General features: G+C 37.3%; 1 protein-coding gene across 7 annotated transcripts in view; it reads right to left on the bottom strand.

The window, feature by feature from the left end:
* Positions 1–13292, bottom strand: part of PHC2 (polyhomeotic homolog 2) — a 149140-nt gene that overhangs the window by 37158 nt on the left and 98690 nt on the right. The window contains exon 1 of one of the 7 annotated variants that reach the window (XM_051987967.1): positions 716–1163. The exons of the other annotated variants lie outside the window; for them this stretch is intronic. Coding sequence (XP_051843927.1) covers positions 716–845 — 130 coding nt within the window. The 5' untranslated portion in view covers positions 846–1163. Of the gene's footprint in view, positions 1–715; positions 1164–13292 lie in introns of those variants that run through there. 7 annotated transcript variants of the gene reach the window in all.

The raw sequence follows: 13292 nt of genomic DNA, 5'->3' as shown, positions 1-13292 counted from the left end.
GACTGACTCCCAGTTGGAGGTCTGCAGAGCTCCGTGGTCATATATAGATACTTCAAGAAATTCCCAAATGGCCAATTATAATCGTGTGCACAAAGTGAACAAGAGTCAACTTAAATTCTAGTGTTCCTAGTCAAAATTTCAGAAAAGATCCTGAATGCAAAATAAGTTTCCAACATTTTCAGGAAAGCCCAGGATCACCAGGAAAATGTTTATGTTCACAAGCACATCTTTATAGTCTAGGACTAAAATCTCAGAGAACAAGAACTGGTTCAAAGAATTAAACATCAACCAAAAACATATAAGAGGTAGAAGTGAAAGGAATACTATCTCAGTAGTGAAGAGAAGTAAATTTTTTATCCATTAAAAAATGGAAGAATCAAAGTTAAAATCATGGCAAATATATTTTGATTGCAATTAAAGATACAACCAAAATAAGAAAAATAAGATTGGCAAAAATCTTCAGAGTAAATATAGAAAATTAAAAAATCAATCTGTTGAATCTCCATAATGATATAAATTTATAAGGATGAATCTACTTGGCTTAGGTCCATCAGAAGATGTTACTTTTCTTGCCCCACCCAATCACAAGATTTGAAAAAGACCTTGTGGTAACCTAGTCTAATCCATGTGGGAAAAGAATCCTCCCTATATTGTACCTGACAAGTGGCTATTTGGCCTCTGAATAAATACTTCCTAGGAAAGGAGAGCCCAATACCTGTGGAAGTAGTCCCAAACTGATAGGAAGCTCCTGGCTTCCAGTTTAGATTGACTTCTGTATAGCTTCTATCTCTCCTCATTTTGTCCTTTGGGCCTAGACAAAGCAAGGTTAAGTCCCTCTTCCACATGATACCCTTTCCAACACTTGATTACATATTATAGTTGCCCCACATAGAAAACATTTTTTTTAACATTTGTTTTTAAAACTTTTGAGTTTCAGTTTTTCTCTCTTCATTGAAAAGGCACTTGAAAACACTGATTATTTTCCCTCTAAGACTTTCTCTAGGTTAAACAAACCCAGATCCTGCAACTAATAGTTATACAGCATGGACTAGAAACTTTTCACTATTCTGCCTGTCCTCCTCTAGACTCCCTCCAGCTTTTACATGTCCTTAGGCACAGTCCAACTCAAAGCCACACACAATACTTGGGTAAGCATGAGAGCAGAATACAGTGAACCTCTCACCTACCCATTCATGGAAGTTATGCCCTGCACAGTGGACATAAGATTTCGTTAGGAACTCATGGTCTCAGAAAGCTACTAGATGTTTTTTAAATCAGCTGTCTTATCAAGTCTCCTCTATCTTGTATTTAGGAGTCTTTTGTACACAAAGGGTAGACTTAACATTTACTCCTAGTGAATTTCATCTTACTAGATTCATTCAATTGGGCTCAACAGCCTGTTGAGATTCTTTTGGATCCTTATTCTTCCTTCTACTATCATGTGATCATTAGGGCTCTATTGCTTCTCAGTTGCTGTTTACTTATTTGTGTATATATTGTGTTGTTGTGTCTCCCTCATTCCCCACAGCCTCCATTAGAATGTAAACTCCTTCAAGATGGAATATTTCACATTCATTTTTCTATTACCTTGTGCCCTGTGTGAAGTAGCCACTTAGAAAATATTTGTTGAAATGAGGTGATTCTGGCAATTCCAATAGATTTGTGATGGAGAGAACATTTGCATTCAGAAAGAGGACTATGGGGACCGAATATGGGTCACAACACAGTATTTTCACCTTTTTTTGTTGTTGTTTGCTTGTTTTTTCTCATTTTTTTAAATTTGATTTTTCTTGTATAGTATGATAAATGTGAAAATATGTTCAGAAGAATTGTGCATGTTTAACCTATACAAAATTAACGCTATCTAGGTAAGGCAGGAAGTGAGGAGGCTGGGAGAAAAATTTAGAACACAAGACTTTGCAAGGGTGAATGTTGAAAACTATCTTTGCATGTATTTTGAAAATAAAAAGTTATTATTAAAGTAAAAAAGTTCAAATCAAAAATACTTTGTTGAATTTTTATCAGCATACAATTTACAAAAAAGGAAACATGTTAAACTATAACTTGAAAATGTTCAACTTCATCTATTATCAAAAATGAAAATAGTTCAGATATCAACTTATATCTATCAAAAATGAAAAAAGTAACAAAAACAATGTGGGCAAGTAGGAAATATGGTATGGAAGAAATGAAATCATGGCTTTGAAATATTTTAGATGTGGGCCCCAGCCTAAGTCTTTCTAGGCCTCAGTCTTTCCATATCCAGAAAAACATTTCTATTAACATAATTATTGCAGCACTGTCTTGTGTCTTCTTTTGTAAACCATCTTCATATTAACTATTATCATCTGTAACTGTATTATGTATTATATTTATCTATGTATCTTTGAGGACACAAGCCTTTGTCTTTGCAGAAGGAAAGTAGTAGCCACCAGCTTTGTCCCTCTTTCTCCAGTGTTTCTAGGTTTTGTTTTGGTTTTTTTTTTTTTTTTTTTTGGAAGTTTCTTCAAACCTCAGAGAAATTTACTTTGTCTAACCCATTTCACCAGGAAGGATAAAAGTTGATTAAGAAATCAGAAAGATGAGTAGGAAAAAAAATTTTTTTCCACAGACCCCAAAATAGTCTGTTTGGAGGGCATATTGCCTGCACTGTGAATTAGGTAAGAATTTGGTTTAATCACCCTCACTTAACTGGAAGAGAAGACTGGTTGAAGCCAGCAAGTCAGAAATCTTTATAACTACATGAAGTTTTTGTCCTGACCAAAGCAAAAAGACTGGGAATGTGGCAATGTGTCCAATCTCACTGTGAGTGCTATAACCTGTTTCTGAGGTAGATGAGTAGACGACAGTAGCAGCAGTCTTTTGTAAGACAGCAGCAGCAATACTCGTGCAGAGCAGTCACAAGAAAGCTTCCAAGTCTCAAAGGGAGTTAAGAAACCTGAGTGTAAAGCTGGTCCCATTCACTAGTCCTGAAGGAGACAAGACATCAGTGCTACAAGGGATCATGAAGCTAAGGACCAATGGAAGGCTTAAAACCCAGGAGCAATGAGGCAGAGGGACCTGAGCAGGGTATCAGAACAAATCAGGACCAGGAATCAAACAGATTGGGCAGGTCTTGAGGAGGAGAGGGCTGACTGACCTAAAATATAGGATGCTGATTCCAACTGGGAACTCAATCTACTTGGAGAGACCTTAGCTTTAGTTGGGGGCCTCAAATATTCATTACTATTAACAGAGAATAGCCTGACTCACTAGCAGTCAGTCTTTTTCTTCCCCTTGTACTGATGGTAGAAAGTGAAGGGAGCAGCTCAATGCTTGGGAATATTTTAGAGATTTTGTTCAGATACAGATTGGACTTGATAGCCCCTAGAATTCCTCCCAATTCTTTAGATTTGGTGATTCTATGGGAGCAAAACACAATTACCTCTTAAAAACAATTCCTCTAGTGATGGGACAGGTGCCCTATTGAAGCTGGAGTCTATGAGCAGGGAAGGCTTTCTGGACTTCATATGGGTCTGGGTATGAATCCTTCTAGAATTTGTGTTTAATTTTTTTTTTTATGTCCTCTTCTTTAGAAGTGAGTGTGTATTTGCATGGGAGCTAAGGGTTTCTTGAAAAAAAGTTAGAAACAAGCCAAAGGAGTAATTGAAGGGTTTGGAAAAATGGACCTAGTTTGTGTAAACTCAGAGCTTTAGGAATGGGCCAGAGATTAGGTGTCATATTTCCTTCCTAAACTAAAACTCCATAAAAGCCCTGACAATGACTCACCTGCATCATACTAGAAATATTTTATACATAATGGGTGTTAATAAAAAATTCGTTAATAAAATTTTAAATTTAATGGAAGGAAAATGAGAAGTGAATAATCCTGATGATTATTATGAATGGGAGGATGATTATGAATAACCAAGAGAAATGTGGAATTACTGAATTATGTTTTCAACATCAAAGGTAAAGATCTCTGAATCAGGAAAAATAAAACAGAAATGGTTAACAGGAAACTAAGATAAATCATATTATAAGAGAGCATTTGGCTTAATTAACTTAAAACTGTTGGGCTGGACAAAATTGTATTCTATAGCACTGAAAAAACTTGTGAATAATGACTGTTAAACCATTTATTAGTAATCTCTGGAGAGCATGGAAGAGATGATGAAGGAATAGAAGACAGAGATATTGCAATTTTCAAAAAGCAGGGAAGAAGACGTGATATAAAATATAGAATGTTGAGCTAGGTGTCAATTTCTAGCAAAAATTTTTTATTAGTTAAGCTCTGAGGACCTTAGAAGGGTGATAGTCATTAAAAATCATCATGAATATACTAAAAACAAGCCAGCCTAGATTGAAAATGTTACAACCAGTACTTTTTTTTCCCCCATAAAATAGTGAAAGGTAGTTAAGGAGAAAAATAAGCCTAGAGAAAGTCAGATTATCTTGAGTGTTTCTAGATGAATTTAGGACAATAGACATAAAATTGAACATATCTTCCAACATTTTTATAAATGGTTTATTTTCATCAATGAATAATAATGGAACCATTATATTTGAACTTTCCAGATGATGATATAAGCCCAAGAAATAATTATTGAAAAGCTTACAAGTCCTCGATATAACTTAGTTTAATAAACATGTATTACGCCCTCTATAAAAAAGATACTATAGTTAGCTAAGAACTGGGGATACAAAGACAAACCACTAATTACTATCCTACACTCAAGAGTTGCTGCTGGATGGAATGGGAATATAACATGTAGATAGATAAATAAATACAGGATAATTTGAGAAAGAAGAGAGTTCTAGCAGCCAAGGGAAATGAAGAAAAGCTTCAAGTGAGAGGTCATAGTTAAGCTGAGTCATAAGAGAAGCAAGGGATTCTAAGAGAGTTTTCAAGGAGGAAAGCCTATACAAAGACATAAAGATGCAAGATAGACTGTAGAATTTTGGGGAAGAATTAGAAGAAATTTTTTTTGGAACAGAGGGGAACAATATCAAATAAAATTGAGCAGACTGAAGAATCTTGAGATGGATAGGTGAGTGAAATAAATAATGTTAATTTGACAGGGGAGAGACTAGAAAAAGACAAACCAATTAGGATATTGCACTAGTCTAGATGAGAGGTAATGAAGGTTAGGAGTGAGACACTGAGGGCAGGAATGGAGAAGGGACAGAGGCAAGTCATTGAAGAGGTAGAACTGACTAGATAAAGAGTGACAGAGAGCAGAGAGTCAAGGATGATTCCAAGGCTTAGGAGATGGGTAAAATGGAAACAACCTCAACAAAAAGGAAAAAAAAAGTTTGGGAAAAAGGTAGGTTTAGAAGAGCAAATATTGAGTTTGGATTTGGATATTTTCAGTTTGCTATGCCTATGGGACATCCAGGTAGTAGAGATATTTAGCAGTGGCTCCAGTCTCACTGGCTGGGGCTAGAGTTTAACAGAAAGTTGGCATAAAGATGACGATGGAACCCACAGGAGCTGAGAAAGTCACATGCACAGAAACCTGAGAGAGGTAAGGTGAGCAGATGGTGAATGGTACAAAAGGCGATGCCACACAAACACTGGTTGAAAGAACTAGGGATGTTTAACCTGCAAAGAAAATCCTCTTAAGTATTTAAGTCCATAAGTAACTGATGGACTGTTATATGGAAAAAAAAAGTTTAGATCTGTTCTGTTTGGTCTTCAGGGGGGAGAACAAGAAGCAAGAGATCAAAGTCTCAGAAAGGCAGGCTTTGGTTTGATAAATTTATTTTTATTTTAATTTAACAATTAGAGCTGTCCTAAAATGAAATTGGTTGTTAGGAGAGGTCCTAATTAGACTAACTGCACTGTAATTCTTCAGTCTGAGGCCAGCTGATCATTATTCAGAGAGTCAAGATTCCTTTTCGAGGTACTTGGTTTCTTAGGTCCTTCTAAATCTGAGTTTCTGTGAACAATATGGCTTTCTTTTATACAATAGGTTTTGATTTTATAATTGTAAAACCTGAGAAATACAAAGAATATATGATCCTGCTGTGTTTACTACATGTTGGTTTCAGGAAAAAATTTTGAACTGGATAGAAGAAAATGCAGCTCTGCAAATTTAAAAATGCATTTTAAATTATGTAAAAAAAAGTTCTTAATTTGCCAGTCCTACAAAACAGGCAGTTTGCTGTGTCAAAATTTTTTGAGATCCTGCCTCAGTCACCCAAATGTGTTAGCTATAATTCCCAGCTTTGATTCACTTGCAAATTTGATAAGCATGCCATCTATGCTATTATCTAAATGACTGATAAAAATGCTAAATAACACGGGGCTAAGCAGAGATTCTTGATATGGAGATAGATACGGAATCATTAATGATAATCTGAGTTTAATTATTCAAGAGTTTCGCATTTTTCTAAATATATTACCATCTAGTATAAAAACAGCATGAGATAATTCATCAAATTGTTCACAAAAATTTAGATGACCTAATGAATTCCTCTTAAAAATCCTATCAAACCAATGGGAGTCCAGAATGATACTTTTAAATCATGGTAGATCTTTGTAATCATCAACTACTTTTCTAGATATCCACTCACCATCTCTTCAATAACTGAACCTAGAATTCTCCAAATAAAAATCAAGTTCACTAGCCTATAATTTATAGGCTCCAAAAAAATATGATAACATATCAGAGGCCATTGAAAGTCCAAAGTAATCACATATCAAGCTCATGTTGGTAGAGGTCTCTACTTCTGTGCCCATTCACTTTTTTGGGAGGTACAGAGAAGCAGATTCCTGAAGTCTACTTTTGATTTCAGGAGTCATGACAATGTAGAGGGGAGGTGGCTAGAGATGGGAAAAGGCATTTTGTATCTGCTGTTGACAAACCGCTTCCAATCAGTCTAGTTAGTGTTGACAACTTATTGTCTGTATAGGGGCCTATTGAAGTGGTTAACCTGCCAGGCATGCAAATCCTGGTTTTTCCAAATAATGTCCCTGCCCACAGTTTATGAATGTGAAGGTGAAGCTACTACTAAAGTGTACCTATGGAATCAGACATTAGTTCTGCTGTGAGGGAGTTAGTTGGTCTCTGGACATTTCTGGTCAGGACAATGAAGAGATGCCACATTCCCTCCAGACAGGGCCTCCAGACCTCCAGGACTTCTTATATTGTGAAAAACATCTTTTTTCCCCCCTCTATTTTTTCCCCTTTCAGGAGCAGTCAGATTGCAGGATAAATAAAGGCAGGATTGGTGAATGGGAGAGACCCAGTTTGATCTCAGGACAATATCTGTATAAATATAACTATATTTATATCTGATATATAACTAATGGTTATGATAATGGTTCGTATTTTTTCTTTACAGTGTAAGGTGCTACAGCAGGTCAGAGAGAAGAACTGTCCAAGTGAGAAGCCTAGAGATAAAATAGTTGGAGATTTCTATAAAATGAAATAACCAAAGTAGTTCTTTTAATAGTGACAAGATCCTTCACAAGGATATAGTTTTAGGTGTAATCTAGGGATTCAGTTATTGGTTTTTTATGGGTTTCCAATTTCCTCATCTCTTCTATGTTAGGATTCTTACAAGGTGCCAAGTCAGTGGAAATGATGAGATAATGATTCTCTAATTTACATGTATTTAGTACTTACTATAATTCCACAAGATTCACACCTTTAAGAGAGCATATATAAGGAGGAGTTGTCAAGCCCACTAAACTAAAGGACAAGCCCACTAGATGACAAGCCCATTAGAAGCTCCTGGGGGAGGAAACAGATTCATTCCCTCTTCCACTTTTGTGCTGGCTGGAGGCTGAAGCTGGCAGAGGCAAAGGACTAGCGGCAGGAGCTCTCGGTACCAAGGAGAGAGATAGGCCCTCTAAGAAAGCTAACCGGGTCTAAGGAAGGAGACAAGACTTGAAAAGAGACAATAAAGGATTTGGACTTTAAGTCCTGGCTGCATTCGGGATGATTACTGAACTGAAACTAAGGCTGCCTCCAGAAGCCTCCCAAGAAACTTGTTCCCAGAGAACATTATATTTTAGAGAAGAATATTACATTTTCTAACTTCAATTGAATAACCAATGCTGGATGAAGGACAGCTTGAATGTTCTCCTTTGGATATGGGATATCCTCATCATTGAGCTAGGCCACCAATCAGTCCAAAAGATCTTGAAATACTGAGTCCCTGATAAACCTCCAAGAAAGTCAGAAACAGAAAGGGTTCATGTACACCAAAATATTCAATAGCAGTACTGTTTTTGATAGCAAAGACCCAGAAACAGAACAGATGTTCATTTTGGGGGGAATGGCTATGAAAATTATGATACTCAAATGTAATATTACTATGCCATAAGAAGCAATAAATATAAAGAATTCAGAGAAGCCTAGGAAGACTTATATGGACTGATGCAGAGTAAAACAAGTAGAATCAAGAAAACAATAGACACAATGACTACAAGCATATAAATGAAAAAGATGATTAAAATGAGCATAGATAATTATAATGATTAAGCTTATCCCCAAAATATAGATGAGAAAATGTACTTTTCCTCTTCTTTGAAGAGTGGGGGGAATATGGGTAATGGAACATTATATAAATTCACTTGATATATTGGTTAGTTCTGCTGAATTGCTTTCTTTTTTCCCTCTTTGGTCTTTTTGGTTTTTCATTATAAGGAATGGCTTCCTCTGTTATAATGAGGTTAAGGAAGCAGGGAGGGGATATATTTCTAAATAAAGGTGATATAAAAGCTAAAATATATCAACACTTATTAAGAAACTTAAAAATACAGAATCACCACTCTGAAAAATCCCAAGGAAATACACAAAATGAAGTGCATAACCTGGTGTTCATACAGATCATGACAGTAGGCCAGGAAGGTCAGCTTCCATTCATTGCCATCTCATATACAGTTCAGATTGCATATCTCCTATAGGTTAAATTCATTGACTATAACTCTGCCATCTGCTCCAGCAAACTGAGTATGAATGAGAGACAGTCCCAGATGGCTATATAGATATAGCAAAGTTATATTTTCCTTCTCTTCTTTCTGAAAAGTAGTAACAGGAGGTCTGATGAGAAAGGAAGGACCAAATGAACACAACTTGCCTCATCCAACCTCTTTTTTTCTGAAACCCTTTATAAACCTGTAAGCTCTGGCCTCTATAACTGATATTAGCATTGACTGTCTCAGGAGCTAGATCAATGACAGCTAATTGACCTTTGTGGGGTCATCTCTTTGCCTCAAAAAGCACTTTAAATATCCTGAAAGACTTTCTGGCTCAGGGATTGGCAAAGGGCCATAGTAGGATACAGCATATGTCTGCTCCAGGCAATACTTTTGGCAGTGTTAGGAGTACAACAATAGCTGTATTATGCAACGCCAGGCAAGAGACCCTTAACACTATCAGGAAGAAGAAGCTGTTTCCATTTAGGCAGAGTAATTTGTAATGCCTTCCAGTTTGCAGGAGTTGGTCTCTTGGATCATTCTTCAGAACTTTTTCAACTAGCATTCCTGAAAGGAACATTTGCTTTTTAGGAACCAAGTTCCTAGAGTTTTCAGAGGCTTCTGAGTCTGCCCTAGCTGGGATCCAGAACACTTGGTGATGTGCAAGTTCAATTCTGAGAATCAAAACATTGGTGGCTGTGGGTGAGGGACCTTAAAGACTAGTCAGTGAAGTGGCAAGTTATGATCCTATGGTGTTGGGTAAACTAATTCATAGAATGCCTAGGACCTAAGTAGTATTCTGGGACTGGGAAAATGAGATCTTTTACTTCCTTGAGCTATGCCAATTGTCCTCAACCCTCTTATGTGAATAAGTGGTGGATATAGCTGACAATGAGATTCAATACAGTCATGTGGTCAGAAGACTGTGGGTAACTAGATAAGCTAAATCTTCCTTAAACTGATCAACTGGGGCATTAATATAGTTCTGAATTATCTAGAAGGGGGCCACCATAATCTCCTGCTCTGCCTGAGCTGGTGAATTTACTAGTTGACAAATGTGAATCAAAAGACAGGCTTCCCAAAAGCTTAGCCCAAGGAATCTTAGCTTTATCTTACCTGAAAGAGCTGGCTGTCCATTTGATCACCCTCAACCTCACTGAAAACAATACATTGGAAGAGTTCTGTCTAAAGTCAATGTTTCTGGATTAGAGTCATGACAGTCAACAAAAGAGAAAGTTAGGAAACACAGCAAGAAGGGAAACAATGGGTATCAGCAAGCTGGTGCCTTGTCTCTTGAAAAGCCTCTGCTTGAGATAATATTCTTTTCTTAGTAATAGCATGTCCCTTCCTCACTCTCCTGTATTGGGACTGCTGAGGACTTAGACAATGGCACAAGTTTTAGCATAGCTACTTCTCATTAAGCCCAGCTATTCCACATAGCCCTAGGAGGGCAGGAAATCTCTTACAGGATCAGTCCTGAAGTGCCACTTTTGCCCTCCCCCCTTACTTTCTACAACATCCCCTTCTGTCTGTTCTAATGATAGTAGTATGCCCTCTAAAATCCTCTTCCCCTAATAGGAAGGAGAGCAATCTTATCTTTCCATATATTGGGTAGGAGCAGAATTGCCCAGCACCTGCAGCTCTCTTCTTACTTGGTGTTGCTGTCCACAACATGCTAGGGTGACACATTCTTTTAGGTTCCAGTGCCTGCTGTTGGACAGTTCTTCTCTGGGCTATGGGCTTAAGAGAGAGCTCAGCTGGTATGATCAGAAAAGCAGCTAACTCTAGGCTAGATCTTAAACACAGCTTCACCATGGCATAGCTGCTTGATTCTGGTACATGCTGCACTCAGAGGCTCCAAAACAGCAAAAATCATAACCCCATAACAGACACCCTTGGGAAGGACCTTATGCTCAACCACAGTAAAGGCGAAGGAAGTGAAAGATGGGGAGCCTCATCACTGCTAACCTCCTCACCTAGCTGACCTGAGCGGGCTCTCCTCTCTCTGTCTCTATTTTTGTCTCTGTCTTTCTCTAAAAGACTGTGTCTCCTTATCTTGCCTAGCCTGGAAGTACAGGGCACTCGTGGCCCTTACCTTACTACTAATTGATACAAGAGCTTTTGCCTTGCTCTGTTTCTGATCTGGACTGGATTGCCTCTCCTTAGGCAAGGTGTCACTAATCCTTTCCCAGGAACTTACCATACAGATACCAAACAGTGTGGACGCTAGATTGGCATCGCCCTGTAATTCAAAACTCTAGAGCTCAGGAGATCCACTAGCCAGTCTCCTAAGGTATTTGGGATTATATTACCATGCCCAATTTCTACTTATATTCAAGACACTCAAATCTGAACAATGATATATCAGCTATATTCTTAAAATGTGAGTATTCTGAATATACCAGCTGTATTCCTAATAATCAGAGTATTCTGATAACTCAGTATTCTGATGAGCTGTAGGTCCTGATGGAAGTGACAGTGATATCAGCCTCTTATGCAATCATTTGTTTTCCATTGGGCAATCCTTCCATCCCCATGGCAGGAGCATCTCTTCCCTGACACATATGACGCTGTGGCTTCTTTGATTTCCACAGCCCCATTCTCTTTACTGTCATAAGAAAAAGAATGATTTTTTACTGATGGTAAAATTTTTTAAATATGTAGATGACAAGTAGTAGTATCAATAATTAGACTCCTACAAGGCCTTCTTAGATAAAGCCACTGTATTGCAAAAGAAAGTCATCCATCCAAAATGGAAAAACAGCAGGCAAAAAATGCATTCTGCCCAAATTATGACATGAAGCTATATGGGCACCCTATCAAATAAGTACAGTTATATGTGTATCTCAGTCAGCCAATATAAATGGACAATAAGGTGGACTCAGGATTGAGCTGGAGAAGCTGGGGCTCAATCATATTTGAGATTCCAAATTTCTTGCCACTACAAAAACCTATCTACTTCTTTTTTAAAAATTATAATAGCTTTTTATTTATAAAACATATACATGGGTAATTTTTTCAACATTGACCCTTGCAACACCTTCTGTTCCAAATTTTCCCTTCCTCCCCACCCCCTGACCTAGATGGCAAGTAATCCAATACATATTAAATATGTTAAAATATATGTTAAATCCAATATATGTATATATTTATATAGTTATCTTGCTGCACAAGAAAAATTGGATCTAGAAAGAAAAAAATCTGAGAAGAAAAATAAAAGTGCAAGCAAACAATAACAAAAGAATGAAAATGCTATATTATGTATGGATCACACTCAGTTCCCACAGTCCTCTCTCTGGGTATAGGTGGCTCTCTTCATTACTGAACAATTGAAACTGAAAACCTATTTCTCTCAAACAGTTTTTTCCTTATGGTATTCTGTGGTAATATAACATGATCCCTGTAAAGAATTCAAGTGATTCAAGGGGAAAATGGAAAGATGGTGAAACATGTTTCAAGGGATGGTTTGTGCCCAAGAAGCAAAATAAGACACCTTTGGGAGGGTATGTACACTGAAAAAAGGAGATGGGTCAGTTACTGAACAAGAATGGGAGAATAGATGAACAGGCTGGATGTCACATCATTATGCCCAAGAAACATGTAAAACAACAAAAAGAACTCCAGCACACTGAGGAGCTACTGGTAGGAATCAAGCCAGTAAATTTGGACTGGATAAAGACAAACTCCCTAAGAATGAAGAAGCCAGAGGCAGATGGTACAGTGGACAAATCAGGAGGACCTCAGTTCAAATCTAGCTTCAGACAAGTTTTTTTTGCCCCCGATCTTAACACAATGTTTGGCACATAGCAAGTGCTTACTGTTTCCTGACTCAATTTCAACCTAAAAAAATACTTCCATTCCTTTCTGCAGCATTCTGAAGTCTTGAAGATTTAGGTCAGGTTGCTTCCTTGACCTAGAGAGATTGATGGTTAAATTCTACCCCAGTATGTTTTTTTTTTTTTTTTTTTCTTTTAGCCTCTTAAGACATGACCTCAAAGCCCTTCATCTTGGTAGTCTTAACCATCCCCTGAAAACTCCATCTTATTGATGTCCTTTCTAAAATGTGATAACCAGAACTACATACAATATTCCCTATATGGTTTGGTTAAGACTGAACACACACAGTGGACCCATTTCTTCCCCAGCTCTGGACAATTAGCAGAATTAGCTAATCATTAGCATAATCCAAGATTCTGATAGTTTTCCTGGCTATCCTATCAGAGTGCTGATTTATTTTGAGTTTGCATTTCACTAATTCAGAGATTTTTTTCAGGTGAACTGCCTAGTCCATATTTTTACTTGTGAAGTTGCTGAGGGTTTTTGTTTAAACTCAAGTGTAAAGCATGATATTTATCCCTATTACATTTCACTTTGTTTGATT

The sequence above is a fragment of the Antechinus flavipes genome, chromosome 3 (assembly GCF_016432865.1).
Source record: "Antechinus flavipes isolate AdamAnt ecotype Samford, QLD, Australia chromosome 3, AdamAnt_v2, whole genome shotgun sequence".
Lineage (NCBI taxonomy): Eukaryota > Metazoa > Chordata > Mammalia > Dasyuromorphia > Dasyuridae > Antechinus > Antechinus flavipes.
The sequence above is the reverse complement of the archived record's forward strand: the minus strand, read 5'-3'. Positions and strand labels throughout refer to the sequence as shown.